The sequence below is a fragment of the Danio rerio genome, chromosome 5 (assembly GCF_049306965.1).
Source record: "Danio rerio strain Tuebingen ecotype United States chromosome 5, GRCz12tu, whole genome shotgun sequence".
In the NCBI taxonomy this organism is placed as follows: domain Eukaryota; kingdom Metazoa; phylum Chordata; class Actinopteri; order Cypriniformes; family Danionidae; genus Danio; species Danio rerio.
This window is the reverse complement of record NC_133180.1, coordinates 29468160-29493933: the sequence shown is the minus strand read 5'-3', so window position 1 is coordinate 29493933 and position 25774 is coordinate 29468160. Positions and strand designations below refer to the sequence as shown.

General features: G+C 39.2%; 1 protein-coding gene across 4 annotated transcripts in view; it reads left to right on the top strand.

Annotated features, from left to right (window-relative positions):
• Nucleotides 1-6192, top strand: part of npdc1b (neural proliferation, differentiation and control, 1b) — a 42997-nt gene extending 36805 nt beyond the window's left edge. For 2 of the 4 annotated variants that reach the window (XM_005171947.6, XM_021474023.3), the window contains exons 4-9: nt 246-455; nt 537-603; nt 2449-2533; nt 2628-2704; nt 4002-4101; nt 5206-6192. In XM_005171947.6, the coding sequence (XP_005172004.3) occupies nt 246-455; nt 537-603; nt 2449-2533; nt 2628-2704; nt 4002-4101; nt 5206-5283 (617 nt within the window). In that variant the 3' untranslated portion in view covers nt 5284-6192. Of the gene's footprint in view, nt 1-245; nt 456-536; nt 986-1018; nt 1645-2448; nt 2534-2627; nt 2705-4001; nt 4102-5205 lie in introns of those variants that run through there. The other 2 variants (XR_012406886.1, XR_012406885.1) reach the window with 1 other exon arrangement.
• The last annotated feature ends 19582 nt before the right edge of the window (nt 6193-25774 follow it).

The following is a 25774-nucleotide window of genomic DNA, read 5'->3' as shown; positions in this document are numbered from 1 at the left end:
TTACTTTTTCGGAACTGGTAAAAATAGGTACTCCTATGCTGTCACTGTGACTGACTGTAAACATGACTTTAAATAACACACTATTCCAGGTTGAAACCAGAGGATAGCCTCATGTAGAGTTCTTTTCAAGTGCTCTGATAATTTGCCGTTCAATACTTGTCTTCCATAAACAACTAAATCAGTATTTCTCGTTCAAACTGACAGTCTCTCACTCTTTTTTTTGTTGTTGTTCTTGTGTTCTTCAGCCCCATCTCCAGCTGCTTCTAAAGCCCCTGAGAATAAATCAGGGTCGAGCAGTCATTATAAAGCTCCTCCAACTGCTGCTACTTCCATTCAGCCTCCAACCAGAGGCCTGATTAGTTCCACCAGCCCGACCTCAAACACCCCATTCATCTCTGCGGTGCACAGTGCTCCCTTCATCATCCCGTACCCCTCTGAGGACCACTCCTTTATCAGTGAGTTACAGAAGATGTTTGAGTTTTTTGTCAATTAAGTATTTTTCTTTTCATTGAGTCTCATTATTTTTTCTATTTCAGTATTTTTAGGTGTGTTTCTCATGGTGGGATCAGTGGCCATGGTGTTGACTGGAGTCTGTTGGGTCAGGTGAGATTTCACATATCATAGCATATACCGTACACTAATTTTGAAGTCAAAAAATGTATATAAATTTTATACAACCAATTAACAAATCCTGAAAATATATGAGATGCATTTGTAAGAATATGGAGCAGCAGAAATGTTTGATAAAAATAAATGTTTTTCTATAAGGTTATGTTAAATGTAACTTTTAGGGCTGAGAGATAATGTTATTTATAAGATTATTACAGAGAACAACTGTCATAAAAAATAAAGGTTTAAAACAAGGGTCTCCAATCCTGGTCCTGGAGGGCCGGTGTCCCTACAGGGTTTAGCGCCATCTTGCCTCAACACACCTGCCTAAATGTTTCAAGTATACCTAGTAAGACCTTGATTAGCTTGTTCAGGTGTGTTTGATTAGGGTTGGAGCTAAAATTTGCAGGTCACTGGCCCTCTAGGAACAAGTTTGGTGACCACTAGTTTAAAATATACAGTAAGCAAAATATAAAATATATCAGTGCGACCAGCAGTGAGCCTTCAGATGAAATATAAAAAAATACATAGCAGCAAATGAAATTTATTATATACAGTTGAAGTCAGAATTATTAGCCCCCCTGTTTATTTTTTCCCAATTTCTGTTTTACCGAGAGAAGTTTTTTTTAACACATTTCTAAACATAATAGTTTGAATAACTCATTTCTAATAACTGATTTATTTTACCTCTGCGATGATGACAGTAAATAATACTTTACTAGATATTTTTCAAGACACTTCTATACAGCTTACAGTGACATTTAAGGCCTTAACTAGGTTAATTAGGTTAACTAGGCAGGTTAGGGTAATTAGGCAAGTTATTGTATAACAATGGTTTGTTCTGTAGACTATAGAAAAAAATATATAACTTAAAGGGGATAATAATTTTGTTCCAAAAATAGTTTTTAAAAAATGTAAAACTGCTTTTATTCTTGCCGAAATAAAACAAATAAGACTTTCTCCAGAAGAAAAAAATATTATCAGACACACTGTGAAAGGTTCTTTGGTCTGTTTAACATAATTTGTGAAATATTTAAAAAAGAAAAAAAATCAAAAGGGGGCTAATAATTCGGACTTCAACTGTATGTAACTTAGTTTACTTCAAGTGGCCACTATTTATATGTGGTATTGAACGTAAATGAGAGAACTCATTAACCATATGTTCACATGAAACACAACACTTATGTAACCATGAACCACGTGCTAACACCACACCAACAGAAGACTGAACTGAAGACACAAGAGCACGAGTGCATGTTCCATCCCATGACCAAACGAAACCGAAACCAACTAGACTGAGATACTGAGAATTAAACAGCACACTGCAGACAGAACAAACACAAACACCAGGATGAGAGTGTGCATCCCGAGCATGCCCAGACCCTGCATGTCTGCGTCAAGCGGGAGTGGCACGGCCTGAGCTCAGCAGAGACGGCTCTCGTACAAAGATGAATACAATGACAGAAAATGAGTACTTGGCCTGAGAATACTCGAGCCGAGCACAACATACTAGAAAAGACAGGACTAGTGTCTGGACTCTGCCACCAAAACAAGAATTAACAAGATCTAAGTGGCAGAATCCTGACAGACCAAGCTTTCTTTAGCTGATTTTAGATTAAATAAATACAGTCTTGTTAAGTATAGGAAACTTAAAAAACAAGCTAAATTTTGACATGTAAATGATCTCAAATGACACCTAAAAATACAAGGACTAGAAGCCAGAAAACCCCAATTTTATGTTTGTTTTTTAAGAGTAATCTTAAAAAATTGAAATTGATCAAATGCCTGCTTGAACAAATAGACACAAATGATACTGATGACATTTCATTTTTTTGCCAGGATGCAGAGAGGATGTCGCCTGGCCCAGAAAGTTGATTATCCTGCATTCGGGTTGATAGGTCCTAATTCTTATGATAGTGGTATGGTGAGTAAAGCATGCACATAACATACATAGCAAAGCGACTTGCAGACATGCTTATTTAATATGTTCACACATTTTTCTGTTACTCTATTAATAGAGTGGAGATAAAAAACTTGCCCAGAGTGCCCAGATGTACCACTTTCAGCTTCAAAAGCAGCAAATGATGTCGCTCAAGTGAGTAATCTGCACACAACATTAAAAACAAACTTCTTTCCAACTCAATTTCCTAATATAATACATTTCCCACCGGTCGTCAGCATCATTTTCTGTCTCAATAAGATAATTAGAGTTTAATAAATACAATTTTATTTTATTTAATACATGTGTGCTCATTATAAACCACAATAATATTACATATTATTCATGCCCTACATTCTTTTGAAAAAAAAACCCAAAAACGTAAGTTTAAAGGTTTATGAAACCCCCCTCTTTCGGTTCAAGTCTATCTCCAAATTTAAAAAATAAAAGCTCTGAGATGGGTGTGGAGCACTGAGAGCAGAGGGAGGAGTGGGCGTAGCCGGCAGAGCAGGGGAGAAAGAAGGGAGTGAGCAACTGTTGTCAGTTGACAAAATGTTACAAATTTTGAGGAGACCCATGATTTTACAGTTTACAAAGTTAAATTGCAAAGAGATACACAGTAAGTAATTTAATGCCCTGCAACATCTGTTATTCATAATTTCATATACACATAACCACAATTTGTTCTATTGTTATAAAGATAATTGTGTTCATATAAACACTATAAATGAGAAGGACTTCTCTCCTCCTCAATCTCTGGGTCTGAATGCAGACACAGTGGATAGCAGTGCTGCAGGTCTCTAGTCCTACTGTATCTATTCCAAACATTAGCCCTGACGCTAATCAGGAGGGTTATAAACATAGGTGAACACGGCAGCACAAAAAGGCGATGTGTCTGAATGGTAACAAACTCAACTGATAAAGGACAAAGTCTGTCATTCTCCAATTCTCATACAGCTCTCCTGACAAAAATGCTTGCTACAAACCAACAGCTTTGCTGTATCAGGCCTGACAGCACCACAGGGAAAAACATGCAACAAACTCTGTAAATCATGTAAACAAACAGCCGAGCACGCACGCGGTCTCACCCAACCATTGGGTCTCATAGCTTGGCAGGTCTGACCTGTCTTCAGTAAGCATGTTCTCTCTTGAATAAATAAGAAGCAGGGTCTTCTTACAGGATAAGCGACATTCTGCCTTTTATTTTTCCTAGTAATTTCTCACATGAGCAAATGAATCGCAAAATCAAGCACACTTCCACATTTTAGAATAAGGTCAATACTGTTTCATTAACCCAAATACATTACGCTTTACATAAAACATTTCTTATATAAAAACATTTTCATTCATTCAGATAAATTTCATTCATTCATGTTAAATTTGTCATGTTAAATCGTATTTTCGGACCAATAATAACAATAACAAAACAAAAAAAACACCTACTGTATTGCAGACAACGAAGTGATTCCAAGATTCCTGATTCAGGAGCCACTTCAGATGAGGAGAATGAAGATGGAGACTTCACTGTGTATGAATGCCCTGGACTTGCCCCAGTAAGAGCAATTCTTCATTATGCAAAGGCTCTGTTTACACCTATTATTAAGATGTGTTTTTGTCAATCAGGTGGATGATGCTAAATACAGTTGTAAAAGTGGTGTAAACTGTCTTGAGCTTGTAGTCAAAAACACATTGGGTCAGATTGCTTTTCGATTCTCGTGTGATTTAAATTTCATGCAAAGATTCTGCAGACTCATTTCAGCAATTCTGCATTTCCAAATACCACACATTTCCAAATGTCTATGTGCAGTGGATATTTACATTTACAAATGGGTATGTGCAGTGTAGTGCAGTGATTATGTGCTATATTAAGTGTGCAATATTAAACAATGCAATGAATATGGGAAGTGTAAGTTACAGGGAGAGATGAGGTGTGCAAAGGAGTCAGTGGATGGCAGAGTTTAATAGGGAGACAGCTTAAATTTAGATTTTTTGACAATTTTAAAGGTATACTTTGCTAGATTATACCAAATTACTGATTATTATTTGGATGAAATTGCAATTGCCATCCACATTTTAATGTGCTTGCATTTCTGCGCATATATAAGCTGCGTTACATGTGTAGCAATCAATCAGCATCACCCTAAGTGCTCTTGTTGAAGTGACATAAAGGCTTAATTAGCAGTGTTGCCAGATGTACAGTAGCTAACAGATTCTAGCTACCCAAAACTATTCTAGCAGATTCTAGCAGATGTAGCTAACAAAAGCTACCCAAAACCCGCCGAAATGCAAAAACAACCACCCATAAATCTGGAGGCTATCATAAGCGGTTATCATAAGCAGTCTGGGGCTGGGGGCATGCCGTTTCAAAACCACCCTAATTTTCTCTACCCGCCTATGTCATGGGAAACTGTCCAATCTGGCAACACTGTCAATGAGTCTCAAATAACATGACATGCAATCACAAAAGACAGAGTTAAACACCTGCTCATATCAGGTGGAAACAAGTTTTGTCTGCATTCATGCATGAGCGTGATCTCGCCTATTGCTGTGATCCATCACGCCTCCTGCAGGTGTAATCAATGATATTATATGCCACCCACAGTCCTACAGTGTTACCCATAGGGGTGTAGTGTTCAATTGTTCCGTTCTCTTTGCAGACGGGGGAAATGGAAGTGAAGAATCCACTCTTCGATGACTCCACCTTTCATCTTCACCTGCAAAGAAGTTATAACTAAACCCGAATACTCAGAGGACGCATTACTTCACGCACAAAAGCCGCATGAATCCACAATGGGGTGCTTTTCCTCATGCACTTGCATCATGGTGCGTATGGACATTTGAGAGTTTTGTTTTTTTAAACGCTGTTAAATACTAGATGACAGAGGTGTTACAGCTTCTATCCAGTAGCTGAAACAACACTTTGCAAACCCTGACAGAAATAATTCGCTTTAAAATATCGATTCACACGTACACAAGCATCCTTTCTGAAAACCAGCCTCTGTGGACCAGGACGCTGCGCTGTAGTAGCTTTCAGTTTAACTGCAGATGTGTAAAAACATTGCATGGATTTAAGAGTTGCACCCATCCTGTATAATCATGCACAGTTCGTGTTTCTTTTCTGGACCTGTTCGATAGTGATGTTCGCGATGTACGTAAAGGACTGGACGTTTGGATGATCTGTTGACAGCAGCTCAAGACTCATTCTTTATCAGGTTCTGTTATGACGTCTTCTGTAGTATATTGTGAATACTGTGCAATGGAAAAGGAAAATTATTTATAGAATCAATAGTTTGAACATATCTTGCCTGCAAACATTAGTCATATTACAGTAGGAAGATGAGAAGGAGTAAATTGTACGGTTAGCATATTTTAAGTTTTCTTCTACCAGATTCGTCTGTGACTGTATTTTTTAAAATACCAATGGTGATTTTAATATTTTTTTATAATTGTGCTCACAAGATTAACCCTAAATGGTATTATGTAGCCTCTGTATAATCAGAATGGTCCTACTATGCATGATTTGAAGCTGTGTAATAATGAAGAGAGTCAGTGTGCATTCCTGTTTCGTTTATGGAACCAAAACTCATATAAAACTGGAATTTTATTTGCAAACCCTGCATATAAAAGAGCTGATTTCCAGAATTATGGTGTGGTCACATTTAGTCTTGTTTGGCTCATTTTCATGAGCAAATCTATTTATTAATCAATGGCCATGTACACACTGTGGAGATTTATAAGTGACAACCACATTTAAATATGGGAGTGGATCGCCTAAATTATTGTTTCGGGTAACCATAGCAGGTGTAAACAGTCAGTTATTTTGGTATTGACTATTTTTGACCAAAGTACACAACAAAGACCTACAAAGTATATGAAAAAAACCATCGTTGATGAAGGAGTGGTGTTTTGTTTGCTTTTGAAGTCTGCTTTGCAGAAGTGAAGTGTTGCCAACTTCACATATTATTAATAATAATAATTCCCTACATGTATATAACACTTTTCTGGACACTCAAATCGCTTTACACATTGGGGGGAATCTCTTAATTCACCACCAGTGTGCAGCATCCATCTGGGTGGCACAACAGCAGCCATTTTGCACCAGAGCGCACACCACACACCAGCAGATTGGTGGAGAGGAGACAGTGTGATGAAGCCAATTTTGATATGGGGATAGTTAGGAGGCCATGGTGGACAGAGGCCAGTGGGCAAAATTGGCAAGGATGCTAGGGTTAAACCCCTTTTTTGGATTTTTAACGACCACAGTAAGTCAGGACCTTGGTTTAACGTCTTATCAGAAAGATGGCGCTCACTGATAGTATAGAGTCCCCTTCACTATACTGGGGTGTTAGGACCCACACAGACTGCAGTGCCCACTGCTGGCCTCACTAACACCACATCCGGCAGCAACCTAGCTTTCCCATGTGTTCTCCCATCCAGGTACTGACTGGGTGCAGCCCTGCTTATTACATATTAAAAGCAAGGCTTATTATGCATCTTTGAACTTAAGCAGTCCATTCATTCATTCATTTTCCTTTCGGCTTAGTCCCTTTATTAATCTGGGGTCACCACAGCGGAATGAACCGCCAACTCATCCAGGATATGTTTTACGCAGTGGATGCCCTTCCAGCTGCAACCCATCACTGCAAAACATCCATACACACTCATTCACACACACACAAACACATTACGGACAATTTAGCTGACCCAATTGAAGATTACATTTGGGTGTTGAATGTGGTTTTCACTCCAATGAGATACTGAACTGTTTGTGTACAGAGTCAAGTCTTTCGTAAAGGTGAACTGACAATCGAATTTATCTTCATTGTGTACGTGGCCATAAAGCATTCCATGTTATTTGGAGTTTTACATGACTTAAAAGATTCGCAACACGTTTGCCAAGCGAATAAAATAGGACTTTATTCAGTCTGCTAAATTAAAATTAATCTAAACATTTGATAATGTGACATTAACCACACTGTATATAGCTGCTGCTATTGTCTACAGGCCGGGATTCTCTGATCTGTGTGCAGTAACCTCTGTGTTGGATCATTAACAGTGATGTAGTTTGTTTCCGGAGCGCGTGTCGCTCGCTGCTGTTTCTCAGGAAATCTGCCAACAGTAGCCAATGACTGTGCAGCATTCCTGCTAGGGGATCCATTCAGGTTCCTCTGGATCTTGTACCTTCTAGTCAAAAACTGTGGCAGTGTCGTCAGTCTTTTGATGTTGCGTTGAGGCAAAACTAAGCCCCTAAAATGAAAAAGGTGGCTCCTCTAATAACTGTCTATTCTGTTAGACAGTCAATGTGTGGACGCTAACTCTGACATGACCTACAACTCTCAAATTAAATCACAGTGGTCTTTAGTTGAACCCACTAAACCTTTTTTAGCTACTGAGATTGCCTGACATGCATGTAAAGATGGAATATATAAAGAGGAAATAAATATTTATATCTGCTCAACCAAAAAGTGCCTGCTCTTTGTTGATTTCAAAATGTTTTTTATGTGTGTGAGGCTTACCTGCCAACATTTGTCACTGTTCGCGCGGGCCAAAAATCTGAGGACGGGGGACAAAATAATGACAAATTGAGTAATCACAATTTAAATTTAAACGTCATGACTGTCTTAATAAGGGTCCATATTAAAGGGTCTGTATTGGTACCTCAAAAGTATATATACCTACTAATTTTAAGAGGAACACTTTTGTACTTTTTATATACTAATATGTACCCTTGAGGTATTAACATGGACCTTTTAGGTACAAATTTGTATCTTTTGAAAAGGTATCACCCCAGTGACAGCTCGCTTACCTTTATTTCTGAGAGTGTATTGTGTGAATATGGTTAGTATAGAGATGCAATTTGCACTAATTATACATTTGCCATGTTTCGGACAAGATGAACTTCATTTGTAAATCCTACTATACCATTTAAAAATGTCCAACAAATGCAAGCTTAAGAGTCATGCTGGAAGTGGAAGGTCGTCCAGGTGTTTTTATTTTTGCTTGTTTTTTTGTTTTTTTTGCTTGAGTATTTCGAGAATACAACCCTCTGTGCTGGGAAACACTCACACACTATGGTCTATTTAGTTCATCTGACAGCAACAGTGCCAACTCTGCCACTGTACCACCCTTCATCATCATCATCATCATTATTATTGGGACATTCTACCGAAAAAGGAACATTTTCACTTATGTGTGACAGGGCCTGACCTTTAAGCTTGTCATCCTCAAAAAATACATGCAAAACCAAGCATAAAATCATACAATTCAATGATAGAATGCATCCTCGGTCGTCGTCAGTCTCTCCTCTTTCAAATGATGACACTTCCAAGTCATAGCCTTAAAGATGTATTGCATGAATTTGATGTGAATTTTAATGAAATTTAATGCAAAATTGACAGGACTGACAGATACATGGGGACAATTGTAAATATATTTGTATTAATTATTAGTGGTAAATATTAATAACGCAGTGGCGCAGTAGTTACTTACATTTTTTGAGAGGTGCACGACAGTGACGGCGACGGCCACGGCGAAGGGCTATGCGTCAGCGCCGTAGCATACGCCGGTGTTTGACGCAGAAGTATAAATCAGCCTTTACAGCAAAAAGGTTACTGGTTCGAGCCTCGGCTGGATCAGTTAACTTTTCTGTGTGGAGTTTGCATGTTCTCTCTGCATTCGCTTGGGTTTCCTCCAGGTGCTCCGGTTTCCCCCACAGTCCAAAGACATGTGGTACAGGTGAATTGGGTAAGCTAAATTGTACATAGTGAATGATTGTGTGTGGAGATGGGTTGTGGCTGGAAGGGCATCTGCTGTGTAAAACATATGCTGGATAAGTTGGCGGTTCATTCCGCTGTGGAGACCATGGATTAATGAATGACCTAGATGGAAAAAAAATGAATGAATGAATTAGTAGTTTTTATTTGTAAAATGTATTTATAATTGCATATTTTTAATTTGTGTGAATAACAACTTAAACTTGCTATTTCTTTTTTTTTTTTTTAAATAACAGTTTTTAGCATAACAAAAGTATTAAATCTGTAGCTTCAATTGAGCTGAGGACAAGAACAATGACAGGGTTTGTACAGTGTAAAGTGTTTTATTAAAGAACAAAAATCTGAGATCCATATGAATTGCATTTCCTTTACAGAACAACTCCCAGAAATCAATCATCAGTCCATTTTAGACATTTTTGGAATGAAATAATTTCTTTATTCACTGTATTTTAGTTTTTATTTCAGGGACAGATACTGTACGTTTCTGGTAGACTGTCGCCTATATCTCATGCAGATTACTAAATATGAGAAAACAAAAATTGTAGGGTAATTTATATTTTGCATATAAAAAGATATAATGTATAAAAAGGACAGAACCTCTGTATAAATCAAAATAGCATGAACAGTATAGGACTACAATATTTGCATAATTTTGATGTCAATGAAAATAAAATAGGCTTAATTTGAGGCAGTGAATGTAATGTTTAATTTAAATGTTCTGGCTGATTCAGAAAGTAATTCAATCAAGTATTTCTCAAATGTACTCAAACTTTTGGTAAAGGAATTCAAGATAAAAACTCAAAGTGAATAATGAATAAAATTATTAACTAACGTTTGCTTGTTCCTTATATTATTTCTCATATTTACAAATATTCCACTAAATTAAGGGAGACTGAACAAAAACATAATTAGGCCTACATTTTAGCGCAGTGAAAAGGGAAAATGTTTTTTTTTTTTTCTCTCTCTCTGGTAGACACTGGTGGACACTACACAGTAGATGGCGATAATACACCATAAACGTTTTTGTTACCCGCCATTAAAGCGAGGGAAAAGAAGGATGGAGTAGGCGGATGTTGTTCTTGCACGCCACACATGCGCATAAAACCAGCATCAAGGTGTTCAGCAGGTGTGGCAAAACGGCGAACGACAACGTAAGTAAACAAATTATACGTAATAAAACGCGACTATTATTGTGAAAATGATTTATTGTGAATAATAAGCACCTTTTGTGATCTACATGTGCTAGTTTTGCATCATTACGGACAGGTTGGATTAGCACTCATTGCTTGTTGTATTGCACATTACAAAAAACACTTTGTATACATGTTTTTTATGCATATTTGTTTTTGAGTGGAAAATAAAACCATTTCACTTTTTTCACGACGTGCAATAATTACTAAATAAAAAAACTCAATCAGGCTAGTGCTGGGGCCTCATTTATAAAACTTTTTGGAGAAACCTTCCTAAATTAGTATTTTCATCATTGTAATTTGACTACCTGATTCTGATTCACAAGCTCTCAACTAGTTTTGACTAAATTCCTGACCTGATTAGATTTAATGAATGTGGCACTTGTGAGAGGAGTTGGATATCTACTGCAGATTGCTGTGAGCCGTTCTTGCTTTCAACAGCAACCTTTCCCGTGGTTTCCTATCTTTTGAGGCACCAGAGTAGACAAAAGTCAAGTGAACACCGAGAGACTGAATGCACGCGAGAGAGAGCGAATGCGCATGCTAGAGACCGAGTACACGTGAGAGAGACCGAATGTGCACGCGCCTCATACTATCCAGGTAGGCGTAGCACTGCGTGGCCTCAGGAAGCAACCGGACTGCAGGGTGATAGCTGTGACAACTTTTGCACATCTCAACCTCCTATCTGCCAGCTGACATCAACAGTGAAGTGGTAAGAAGATGAATCATTAAACAACATCATGGTACCATAGCAGCAGCTTAAACTGTCAAAAGGAAAAACAAGTCAAGCATGTTGAATTGGCATAAAATGATCAACTATTTGTACAAAACATGATCTAAAACATTGTCATGCATTTAATCATAATTTTAAAATCACACATGGTGTATTTATTGGAGCAGTGCCACACACGATTGAAAATGTACACCATAGCCTTTGGTGATTTAAAAAAAAAAGTTTAACATTGAAAATATGTTGGTCTGAACACCAATCTCTATCAGTGAAAAATTAATAGACAACAAACCATTGCTCAAAAATAGACTAGTCTTCATCTAAACCACTATTGCACATCTACATATACAGTAGTCAACATTTGAAATAAATAATATTATTGAACAACACCCATTCTTGTCTAAGGAATGAAGGTCTACATCTCCTCCAGGAGCCTCCGCTCAGTGAGTGAGCGCCACCTTGTGGTACCATTACAGAGAGGCTATAAGTCACTTTTTAAATCCTTTTCAAAACCAGGACTCCTCTTCTCTCCCTCACCACACTACATGACCATCTAAAAACATGCAGTTCTGAGTGTGCCTCACACACACAGGTGAGTGGGCTTGACAAACCACCTTTAGAAAACACACTCTTGCATCTCTATGAAACTAACTGACACACACACCAGTTAAATAATTAAATAATATATTTTTAATATACATGTATGAAAGCAGAATTGGAATCAGTCAACTGTTGCATGGCTATTTAGAAACAGGCTATTTAGAAACAAAATTATCTAGTCGATAAACAATACAAACTTACAACAGTGGACATGAAAGTTAGATCCCCCAGCTTCTGTTCAAAAGTCTCAAGGTCAGTCTGCATTGTCAGTGGTAAGTGAGATTTTGATATTTATATTTTCAGTACTATGAAAAACATTTGTTGCAGAATATAGGCACATATCAGTCAGAAGTAAAATAGTATCTGTAAAGGGCTGATGCAGTTCTTTTCTGCGAAGCAAGTTCATACAGTATCTGTCCAGACTTATCAACTCTCAAGCCTGACGTGATCCTTCTTGGTAGGAGTGAAAACCTACAGCTGTACCAGTTTTTGTAATGATTTGAAAGAGAGTAAGACAGTCAAATAAGTATGCTTGCAGTATTTTAGTAAAGGAGGAAAGTCAAAGTTACATGTATTTATCACTACATCAGTGTCTCTCAAACATTCCTCCTGTAGGGGAAGGTTCTGAACCCCACCTGTCTGCAGTCACACAAACAAAACAAACTTGGGTTTAAGTCTAACAGAGGTTTCAAACCTATTAAAAATACTTTTTTTGTTGATCACGTCCACTTGGGGGTGTCAAAATAAATAGTTTTTTGTTGCAACACGATGCAGACACTGACAATTTGGTATTAGTTCTGTAATGGATTGTTTCCACTCAGTGGTATGGGTCAGTATGGTTAGGTTCACCTTTATCAGACTTGTCTCCTCTGCCAAATGGTACCCCTTTGGTAGGCACTGTGTTAGACGAAGTTGGAATCAATGTCTTTCTTGCTTGAAGAAATGTACAAGTAAATTAGTATGGGTCATTCACATATCATATGAGAAGCACTTCTCACAAACCAGGTGCTTTATACAGATAAATGCTTATGCATAATTGTAATTATTAACATTTTTATGAACAGGATTTAATTATAGCTGCAGACCAATTATAATCATAAACGGCCTACTGTAACATTGGCAATTACATAAAATAAATAACATGAATGCATACAGACCCTTACCTTCTCCAAAATGTTACCAATTTATAGTGTAAAATTGCTTGTATGCTTATACGCTGCTTATACGCAATAGGTGTGTTTGATCAAGGTTGCAGCTGAGATCTGCTAGTAGGTAGATCTCCATAAACAGGATTAGGCACCCCTGTCTTAAAATATTTTGGCATTTACCTATACAGGTTGAGGCAACTAACCCAAAAAAATGGAAAATATGAGTAAAATTGTTAATGGAGGACTTGTCACGACACTAGACGAAAAGGATCCAATTGCAAGTGTTCAATAAAACTGAAAAATGTAACAAAGGATATCACTGAAGTGAACTGGGGCCTGTTTCAGAAAGGAGGTTAAGTGAAAACTCAGAGTATTTTAACCCTGAATTGGGAGAAACTCTGGGTTTTCCGTTTCAAATTGGCAGGTTTGTTAAACTCAAGAAAGTAGGGTAAGTCAAGCCTGTTTCTGAAAGAGAGGTAACTTTAACTCAGAGTCAGTTACTGTGGTAACTTACTCTGTGAACCTAACCTGGTCAGAAGCAGGTTTTATTCTCTAAACTCAGAGTTTCTGTTGGTCTCCTCCCCTTTTTTAAAGATGAAGTGGTAACTCTCGCCTTAGCCTTAAGTTTCCACCCACCTATTTTAATGCTCATTTTGGAGATATGCATAAAAACCATTGATGGAAACGCATAAAACTTTTGAAAATATGCATAAAAAACACATGCAAAATTGAGTAGGATAAACTTTTATTCGATAGAAAATATGCACATAAACTAAGATGAAAACACTTTTACTGAACAAACTACAGTATGTACATTAAAAAAGGTCATCATTTGATGATGAAAATGTGTGTGAATGGACAAACCAGCAGGCTGAGCACACTGTAACACGTTTTAAATGTTGTTTTAGTCATTTTAAAATGCCTGAACTGATTCAGTATTAGTATGTATTATTAATTACCTCCGAGCATCTGAAGCGTGTCAAGAGTCTCTGCGTCTCATGGCTTCAAACGCCCCCACGTGTTCACTGTGTGTCAGCATTGTCTTCTGAGGCGCAAGTACATTTATTAAATAAAGAAATAAGTGACGCAGCTTCTTTTACCACAGTAAATTCTGTTTTAACTGTTGATATTTGGCACCAGTTAATTAGGAAGTGACGATTTTGTTCTTTTTAACTCGTTGGATGGAAACGCTGCTTTATACTCATCTTTTATGCAATATTCCAGTTTTGCACATAAATTTATGTAATATATTTGGATGAAAACATAGACATTGCCTACCTTTTAGTCACACACAGAACAATAAATAATTACCCTTAATTCACTGACCTTCGACATGTACTAAATATATGTACTATATCAACCTCTATCACTTGATAAGTAAAAAAGGCAGACACAAGTGCACGATTAAATCTATTAAAACTGATAAACGTTTATAAAAGTTTAGAAAAAAATTATAAACATCACACATTACATTACTTAGTTTATTATACTTAAATATTTAAATATTTTAAATGTAAAATTACGCATTTACTTGAGCAGCTGTTTTCCCAGGCTAACTTTCTCCATTTCACTGATGGTTGCTTCTTTTTAAATATATATGCTCATATTTGCTATAACTTTGCATGAGCACATCAAATTCAGCTGGAGAAAGAAATGGTGATCTCTTTTTTTAAGATGTTGCCTTGATCACTCGTAATATCTGCGCTCCATTAATAATGCCTTTTTATAGTGATGGTGCGCGCGCTTAACTCTGAGTTGGTCTACTCCAATGACTGTAAAAAATATGGACGACGCGACAGCCCTTTTTCCCATTGAACGCCTTGAGGGCAAAACGCCTGCTTGACGGGCACAAACTGTCGCAAAAGACTGCTGAAATTGGAGCCAGACATGCGCAGAAGGATTGTCTGATGGAGCCAGAGGAGGAGCCGCGAAAATGAGCAGAGTCGAGCTTCCAATCAAACGCTTTATGTAAAATCAACTACGCCCCCCGAACTTCTCAGCATGCGTTTGCTGTCATATCAACACAAATGGATGTAATAACGTTAACAAATATGAGGGTTTTATATATTCAATCGCGCCAGCTCCAGGCCGCAGCGCATAACCTACTCGCGGCGTCGCGGGCTGATTCCGGCTCGCATGCGGCAGCGCCTGCTCGCTCGGCCGCCGCATCTGGCTCGATTGACTCGGGCTGGAATTGGGTAGTGAGTCCAGGCATCCGGAGTAGGTCCAGCAGAGGTAACATTAGTCAGTCTGAGCTCTAAGAGATAAGTCTCCGGCAGGCGAGAATCTAGCCGGAACTGTGTTTTGCTATCTGGGTGGCTAGGCGTGTATCAGCAAACTAATAAAGCCCGAAAAAAGCCCTGAACTTAGCGAATAAACAGTGTTCCACCAGGATCATGTATGTCAGAAACTATAGTTTACTGCTGAACTCATTTTGTCATGGTAAAATAACACAGAAATCGAATAATAACATTTCAGTCTACTTCAGTCTCCTGCCGAAGCTCAGACGCCGCGCTTTGAGAAACTGTCAATAACAGCTGTCAATCACGATGACACGCCCAGCATTAAATTACTGCTAAAAACAAACTGTTTTAAAAAATGAGGATCTACACCTATTTCAGCACAATAACCAGTGCCTTAATCGACCAGAACTATCTTTCGGGACATTTTATTGCAAGTGTAATATTTTTTTTTATTTGGGCTCAAGTCTCCTTCATTAACACGGAGGAGGCGGGCTTTATGACTTGTACTGCAGCCAGCCCCCAGGGGGCGATCTAACGGCCGAAACCTTCACTCAAACGTAGGCTTGCGGCACACTTGGTCTACTCAAAGTTGATTGACCTAACTCAGATCAGCTGTTCTGAAACCGAAAACTCTGAGTTTTTAATCTCTCGGTAAATCAACTCAGAGTTCAAGTTTAAACTCCGAGTTGTTTGAACTTCCTTACTGAAACAGGCCCTTGGAGACAAAAAAGTTATAAACAAGAGAGTTACGGGTCACAATGAAGACATCAATGAACAACGAAGGATTCTGGAAAACAACATACAGAAACAAGACAAACAACGGACTGATAACCAGAACATACCACATGAGGAAATATATAGCCAGGCAAATAAGGACCAGCTGGAAGATGATTAAGTCAGCTGATGACATCAGCTGATCCTAAAGCACGCTGTCAACACAAAAGGTAAACAAACACACACCCTCACACATGACAACACACAAGGCAAGATAACATACAGGAGGAACACACAGATCCATAAACCGTGACAGGACTAGAAAGCAGGAAATTGTTACCAAAAATGTCTTTTAGGGGAAGGGCCTTAATTATTAACTTTGATCCGTTTAGAGCCGCACCTGCTGGAGTTTTAGAGAAAATAGAAGGCAAAATGATTTTTTTTTTCTGGAATAAATTATATTGGGTACCTAAGGCTGTGCTATATCTTCTAAAAGAAGAATGTGGAGAATGTGTTATTGATTTGAAGAGTAGAAAAGCAGCTTTTAGGCTACAATTTGTGCAAGTTTGTGGATGTGGTTTTGGAAAACTTTTTGGTGGATAAGTTTTGGAAAGGTCCTTGCCTTCCCTGGACTGTTCAAAATTTGAATTAAAGTTCATCTCTATAGGAGATTGTCAGAAAAGCTTGGTGTTTAGTGAAGAACAAAAGAGTGTCTCCCAAGTCTCTACATTGTTTTTTAGAAGAACCACTAATCGATGGTGCATATTTAGACCTCTGTGATGATAAATCACCTGGTTTATAACAGCTGCTTTTTAATGCAAAGATGGTAAAAATGAAGAACCTAATAATAGAAGTGCTGGGGAAACTCAGGACAATACTGATGCAGTTGTTTAAAGACTGAGTATAAGATCAACAATAAAAGTTAATCTCTTGCTTAAAAAATCGAGAGAGACTGAATCAAGAATTTATGCTATGATGGATGTTTTATAAAGTTTGATCATACAACAAAGTCTTTCAGGAATGGAAAACTTTTCTCAGACTTCAAAGATTACAAGAGACTATGTTCTTATTCAGTCTGTATGAACTTGCATAAAATTTGTGTAAAAGTGATAAATAATGAAAAATTACAATGTGTAGATATGCCCTAGGGAGTGCATTTAAGTGTTTGAACAAAGACTGTCTTTGGTTTTAAGTATGGATAAAAGAAAAAGGGTGTTTTGTTAAATTATTTATAAGAACAAGCAAAACTGTTTTTAGTATATGGATATGGTGTAGAAGGCAGAAGATTTTGCATGTAACCATTTAATAAGTTGACTTTTAAATGTCTTATAAGAGCAAGGATAAGGCATGATTTAAAATTTTTTTTTTATCCATGAAAATGACAAGTTTGAAGGCATTTGGAGTATAAAAATGTATATGGGAGTATAAAAAATATGTTGTCTTGAGTTAAAAATAATGTATTGCTTTTGTTGTTGTTTTTTTGCTGAGAACATTGCATAATTTGGAACTGTTTTGCCTTAATGAAATGTTATGTTGTTTAAAAGTTGTATTGAATAAAGGTGTTAAATTTTTTTATTCCCTGTGGACCTTTGACCTGATGCCTTGTTTGTGTGGTAATGTTTCTTTTTCTCCTCTCTCAGCCTTTTAAAGTGATACTTGTGGATTCAGACACGAGTGCATTGTTCTGCAGTGTCTGTTCTTCAGAAGTTCAGGTCCCACACAATACAAGCGCAGTCAGAAACCAGTCGATCTTTGTGCCTTCCTCAGCAAATTTAATGAAATCAGCAAATGTAGCATTATATTGTATTTTTCTCTATCTGGATTCTTTCCGTTTTCATTGCTCTTCACTCACTGCTTTTTGACTGTCTCCTATGTTTGTGTTGTTCGGACCTTGATGACTTGTCTGAAATACACTTGATAATCACCTCATGAGTCAATTCCTCCTCTTCATCTTCCCCTAAGTGCTTTGTCATTTAATTGCCATCTATTATTCTGTTGATGGTATTTTTCAAGACACTTTTTTGTCAATCTTTTTCCTCTATTCTTTTTGACATCTAAAAATACACATAAATTGATCGAAGTTTACAGATTATGAGTCATTGAAAAACACCAACAATATATTTTAAGATGGCATTCCAGTCCTTAATTAATTAAATATATCAGTTAAATACTATTGTGTTTGCATTGTAGTAGACATGATATATTTTATATTACCAAAATGTGACAATGTTTGGGAATATAGCACCTTTTTATATTTGGTGGATCAAATTTTCAACACTTTTTTTTTTTGTAACATAAGGAATGAGTAATTATGCTTTTTCAATAAAAAAAAAACATTTTATTTAATAAAATTTGTAAAGATAAAATTGTATTTCAACTATCACAACTTGCAATTAGGAAATAGTTTCTAGCCAAAAAGCATATTAGTAATTCAATGAGAGCAGCCATTTTGAAAAGGTAAAGAAAAGCCCTTCCGATGTCTGCAGTGTCATGAAAAAAAAAAAAAATTATTAGTCATCCAGTTTTTAATATTTACTGCACATAAAATATACATATACAATTTGTTTTGTCGTCATTTAACTATCAATGAAAAGCGAACTAACTGTGTATTTGTATTTTTATATTAGCTAGTAGGTTTTTCATTTGGGTTGACAACTTTCCCAAAGAAAAGGATGTTGTCATTTGTTTGATCTGTGATAAAGATCATGAATGGACGATCAAAACTCAAAGTACTCAATGGGCTGTAGGACTGTAGTCTGAATTGAACTGTTGTCACTGCTGCTGCGGTGGTTCCTTTCTCATCGATATCCAGAGTGGCTTTATGCACAACCTAAAGTCAATAGATTATATTTACAATAAAATATTTAAATAGATTGTTTTATTGAAAGCCATTTTTAAAAAGTTTCCCAGAACACTGGGAAAGGAAATTTTAGAAAACAATGTTATGTGAATGTACCCATATGGGGATTTGAGACTTTACCTTTGAAATGAAGATCTTTTCCTCTGAAACTCCTGTAAAGTCGGCTTTATCTGAAAACATATCAGCCATTCCCATTCCCTTCAAAATATCATTCAGGAAGTATGATGTTTTCAGAGAAAGCTTGGGGACGTAGATGTCAACTTTTCTGCAAGAAAAATAGAAGTCACTGGTTAAAGATGACTGGGTAATCCATTTGATAATTGCACTATACTTAAACCACTTGAATGACAAAATCGAGATGTTCTTAATATTGATGAAGACAAGAAACCTTTCAAAAGCACTTCTCTTCCACTTTTCAATGTGTTGTCTAGAGATTGTCATCTCTAGATCTTTGATGGTTTTTTGCCCCATGTGAACATCTGGAACAGCCAGAAACATGGAGAAGGAATTGTTGTATTCAAGACAGAGGACTTTAATGGACAGTTCAGCATCATAGTAGACTTTGAGGTATTCATACTGGTGCATCATTTGCACTGGAACGGTGGTCTTATCATCTATATGAAATGTACTCTCACAGGTTTTTTCTGGGTTAAAAGGCTTGTCCCATTTTCCTACAGAAAAAAAGTGGAATTATTTAAGAAAGTCTAATTTTTCAAAACTCTAACAGTTTGACTGTGCATTTACCTTTAAAATATATGTATGTGAGAAGAAACATCAAAGTATCCTTTTCCAGATCATCGACAGCTTGATTGATTTTTCCATGTGTTTTTTCCTCCACATATTTATTAATTTGATCGACTGTTTCTTTGTCACTAAAATCTACAGTGAAGCCATCAGAGTGGTAAAACTCCTTCATGTCCTCCAGAAACTTAGAATGAGGCTTAAATCGGTCGCTTGCATAAAGAGCAGTACCGACATCGATGTCCACTCCTGTCCTATTGCCGATGTCTTCCAGGAGACTGTGAAACAGCTGGTGCATTTCCTCAGTGCTGAAGATTGCACTGTTGTAGCCAATGCCACTGAGAAGCTGCTGTTTGGTGTCTCCACCGGCTCCTAAAGTAAGCTTAGAAAGGGCCATAGACACACTGAACGGAGAGAAGAAGATGTTTTTGGACTGATAGTCAGGCGATTCTATAAGCCTCTTGTACAGGTGAAAAGCGAAATCGTTGTTCATGTTTATCAATGACGGGAGTTTAGCGCTAATGGGAGGTTGTTGTAAAGTCTCTTGATTCCCACAGACAACTATTGCAAAACCACAAATCCACAAAAATACACCGTTCCGTTCCATGGTCTGGAAGTCTCTGAGAAGAAATTTAACAGAGTTTAGCAACTTGTTGGTGACAATGAGGACATGTTTATGACAGTTTGACGCATCAGTGATGATGAACAACCCATCATACTGCTGTATTTTCTGTCTTCTAATGTTCATCCGAAAGATCAGATTTACATACATTATCAAACACAATTATTCAATAATTCAGATCTCAAGCACAGAAATGTCCTACCTCTTCAGACAGCTGTTGTTCCTCTTTTCTCAAACTAGACTGAGTTATAAAGCCTGAGCTCTTACAGTTTGTTTGATCTTAAAACAACCTTTAGTCTGTTTACTTTTTTTTTTACTTTAATTAGAAAATAAATTATTAACCTCATAAGAAAGCCCTCAAATCAGCAGTCAATAAATGGTCACAGGCCATCAGCATTTAACCTTAATGAGGAGAAGACTGTACATTTTGCACTTGTTGTATCTGTAATCATTTTTCAGTCTAATCACATTATTATTTAATTGAATTGTGTTTATGGATGTATTATGAAAATTAATTTGGGATTTACTGTACTAAAAGTGTAGTAACGGTTTTAGTGCATCAAATCTGATTTGTAAAACCACAGTTTGATTACAAGTACCATGCTATTCAATTTTAAAAATAAAAGCGTTAACATGTCATTGACGTTGATAAGGTAAAGGGTCTAATGGAAAGGTCATCACAGCTGACCAATCAGCAAATATTATTTTATATAAAATATTTTGATTACCCAATAGACGACCTATATTATTATGCAATTGGTTTAAAGGGTGCATGTCAGCAAATAAGTGATAAGCGACATTGATCCACTTTCTGCACAAATACACACAGATGATTGTGTGTGGGCTGGGTTAAGGAAAGGAAAGCCATTGACCTTGCAAGCAAGGTTAAAAAACACTTTCATGGTCTCATAATCTGCATTTATTTTTACCTAATTATTCCAGCGACTCCCGTATGAATCGTCCAGTGATTCATTTGTTCCCAAACCCCTCCTTAGCGCGAAGCTAATCTGCGCTGATTGGACCGATGACAGCCTGTTGCGATTGGTTGACTACCTTCAGTCAGAGTGAAAAGCCAAACAGCTAATCAGCAATATAAAAGTAATCACAGTTCATACACGCTCGATAGTGTAGGCGTGGATTTTAGCTGCCAGTTAGTCAATGTAAATACAGACTATGGACTTGAAAATTCAGACGACTATTTTATTGAGCAAAAACTCCAAAAACTGTCGAGGAGATCACATAGCTTGTTTCACTCTGCTCTTTTCACAGACACACACACACACACATTGCCCTCGTCCTTGCGCGTGCGCACACACACACAAACACACACTCATACCTCCGGACGACAGCGCACGTGCACACACACACTACCCTCGTCCACGGAGCTCCGTAAACAAAGCAGCACGCGTCGCGTTTTTAACGTGACTTTGCACGCGATAAGAGAATATAGCCAGTTAACCTGATACAGTACATGCGATTACAAGTAACAAATCACAACTAAATACATTTGCAAGCTAGAGTAAACGAGGCAACTTTAATCGCTCGTACTTACACTTGAGAAATGGAGGAAGAAACCTATCCTGACGTCCAGCAGTAAGTTAATCTTCCTTTAACTGATCCTTCCTTTAACAAACGCCGATGAAGTATTCTTTGTAGCATGTAGTTTCCAGTAGTTTCCAACTGCTTGGTTATAATGCTGAGGTTTCATCTTTGGGTAGAGACTAGATAATATCCATCTGCAGTGTGACTTCAATCGACCGGCATGTTTGTGTGCGTGTGTTTGTGGATGTGTGTGTGTGTGTCTGGGTTTCTGTGTCAGAGGGCAGGGCCTCTGGTTTGAAATCTCCCGGGTTTGCGCGTGCACGTGAATAACTTGGTTTCGTTCGTACATCATGGCGAAACACCTAATGACTCGGTATCAAGGCGACTCGTTTGAAGCTCTATGAGTCGACTCTTTTTTAGATGAATCAACCGTTTTAAACACTGTACTCTTACAGATTTAAGCCTTAGCTGAATACTTCATTTCACTTAGAGCTGTGTTACACACTATATGAAGGGGAATTTTCAAAAACCCATAATATGGGCTCTTTAACACCAAAGAGGATTTGTGTTGGTGAAAGTTGTTGGAAAATTAAATAGGTGTTATTATTTACTGCATGGTTACTTTCTGATGTGTGGCTCAGTGGTTAGCACTGTCGCCTCAAAGCAAGAAGGTTGGTACTAAAACCCGGTGCCATTATAGCACCGGTACCTTTTGACCGGTATGTACCAGATCAAATCCGTAAGCTAATGTAATTTCATAACGCAAATCTTAAATTCATGCCAACCAACAAATGATCAAAGAAAATATGTTAATGTATTTCAAATATACAAAATATGAATTGATGTTTACTTTAAACTTAAATTATATTGTTCTATTCAAATAATTTTTAAAAAGATTTTGTCAAAAATAGATTTTTCTAGAGTCATACACCATTTTGTGGCCAAAAAGTATTGGTTCAGGCACCATTTTGGCACTGGAATAGTTTTAAAAGTATAGATTTAGCACCGGTATCGACTTACCAGTAACAATTACTGACAAAGTCCCTGTCAAAGTCTGAAAAAAGTCCCATACATTAGTAGTCTTTGGTGCTCCTTCCTTTAATAGCAAATGGTCGATGAGTCCTGCGTTTCAGCCAACCTCCTGCTCTCCCTCAGGAAGCCAATACAGAAGCAACTGAAGCGTCCAGGTTACGTACGTAACCCACGTTCCCCGAATAGGGAACGGAGACGTGTATCTGTATAAACAGACTTTGGGAGTGCTTTAGACGACCAATCTTTTCTGAAGATATAAAAACGGGCCAATGAAATGCCAATTAAATTGGCGGAGCTTAGCTCCACAGCTGAAACTGATGAGCCAATAAGGGCTATATTAGTCGGCTGTGTGAGTTAGCTCGTCAGAATTTTGCCTGCTGAAGAGCCGATCACTCAGCTCCCAGCTGGAGACTCAGGTGCTGTGGCAGTGGAGACACACGTCTCTGTTCCCTATTCGGGAAACATGGGTTACGTACGTAACCTGGACGTTCCCGCGCTAATGGCACCATCGGATCGATTGATGACGTGCCAGCGGAGGGGCAGCTCGGGATGGGAGTGCTCATCCCGGGAAGCAAAGCGTCCCGAGGAAGAGCTGAAAATAAGAGAATTTCTCTTACCTTCCTCCCTGGATTCCGCGGTGAGGCCAGAGTGAGAGAAAGGAGTCCGTTCTGCTGCACTCTGAGGGCCTGAGGCAAGGTGTTTTGGCGCTGCGAGCTGGAAGGCGGAGGGAGCGTCCCAGACTGGCAGTACTCGGGTTTGCGCATCCGGAGAGAGAGGAAACTGCTCTTTTGGAAATTTGGTTGCCGTTAGCCCAGAGGCCGGCAACGATGAGTTTAGAGTCATTGAGGACTGATGTTATAATCCTCGGCCCCCCACGAGGAAAGAGCAGGTCCCCTCTTCTCCGAATGGGCCGTCCCGAGAACGGTTCGCGGTCCGTTTACCAGACTTAATGGCGCCCTGGGGCGGTGGCGTTGCAGTCCCGCGGGAGGCTCGGCATTGCCGGTGGAGCGGGCAGCGGAAGCGGAGCAGATGTTGAAGCCGTGGGTGGACGCCCTGGGCAAGGAGCTGCCGCAGCAGAAGGGGCAGCGGGAAGAGCAGTTTTCCGAGCCCGCTGATCGATGACTTCACCCATCGCCTTGGACTGCTCTTTCACCGCGGGGAATTCCTGGGTGAACCACCCAACGGTGTCGCCGAAAAGGACAGCCTGGGATATGGGAGCGAGCTTTGTCAACGTCACTCATATCAGCCAAGCTCAGCCATATGTGCCGTTTCTGGACCACTAATGTGGCCATCGTCTTCCCCAGGGCACGAGCAGCCAATTTGGTGGTCATGAGAGCATAATCGGTTGTGCGGAGCTCATGCAGCAAGCCTGGGGGAGAACCTCCCTCCTGCATCTTGGCCAGCTTCTCGGCTTGGTAGTGTTGATAGGTGGCCGTAGCGTGCAGAGCGGAGGCGGCCTGACCCGCAGCAGAGTAGGCTCTGGCCATGAGAGACTCAGAGAAACTGCACGCCTTGGAAGGGAGTTTGGGCGAATCACCACAAGTTGAACGGCTAGCACGCTCCCCCAGGGGAATCACCTCATATCCCCTGGCAGCTCCATCATAAAGGGAGGTGAGAGCGGGAGCGCATGAGGACCGGGCAGAAAAAGGTGCCCTCCATGCCTGCTTGAGCTCTCTGTGTACCTCAGGGAAGAAGGGGACGGGGGATCTAGAAGGCTTCACCTTCACCCCCACATAGCACCCATCTAAGCGGTCCGGACGGGGTTCTGGGGGACAAGCCATCTCCAGCCCAACGGCCGAAGCAGCCCAGGATAACAGAGCTAACATGTCCAATTATAGATCCGTAACCATACTGACAACCCCGGAGGGCAGGATAACAGAGCTAACATGTCCAATTATAGATCCGTAACCATACTGACAACCCCGGAGGGTGGCAGGGGGTCCGGACTTTCCTCGGAGCATGTCAGCCCGCCCTCCAATGCAGCGATGGATGTCACGACCCCGTTGTCATCTAATGCAAGCACGGCCAGCCCGGAGGATAGACCAGCGCTCACACTCGAAGCAGAAACAGAGCGCACTGGAGGGGAGCGAGGGGTCCGCGGGCCCGAAGGCGACGGATTAGCCCCCACTGTAATTCTCAGGTCTGCCCGACTGCTAACTGCTTGGCGGGAAGCAGCAGGGGTGACTTGCCCCAATAAAAGAGCTCGCTGCGACCTCAGTTGCGCAACAGTCAAGCCATCGCAATGTGGGCAAGAACTGTCTGCGAGCACCGCATCAACATGTTGGACCCCCAAACATGTGACGAAATACTCGTGCCTGTCATCCAGGGCGAGGAAACCACCAAATTCAGAAATGCAAGGTTGAAACGACATCTTTAAAAAGACGTGCTGTACGACCGTGTGCTCTCTTAGGAAATTCTGCTTTTTCAGTAAACTGCTCTTTCAGATCACCAGCCAAACGCCAAGGGAACGGGAAACCCAGCTTCTCCCACACTGGTGAAGGCAAGGCTTTCTTCAATGTTGGAAGTCAGCTCAGCAGAAGGGTTCTTCAGTCTCAGATCGGGTCTGAAGCAACAATTCTGACGAGCTAACTTACACAGCCGACTTACACAGCCAATTGGCATTTCATTGGCCCATTTTTATATCTTCAGAAAAGATTGGTTGTCTAAAGCACTCCCAAAGTCTGCTTATACAGTTACACGTCGAAGTTCCCATATGAAGGGGAACAGCAATTCATCGAAAATCGATTTTGGCATATATAGCCAATATTACCCTTCATGACAAATGTGAGAGGGGTGAATTTTTTTTTTTATAACTCATCCGTATCCATTATATTAGGCTATATTAAGTTTGCATAATTAAGGGCGTGGCCACTTGAGTGACAGCTAGGTCTCACTGGTCGCCGTCTCTTCACCTCAGCTGACTCCAGCAGATTAGCCCCTGGACTCGGCATATTCATCGTATTTTTGTTTTGTTTAAAGTGGCTTTACACAGTCAGTTGCCTTATGGACTTCTTACAAGTTTTCCTCCTGT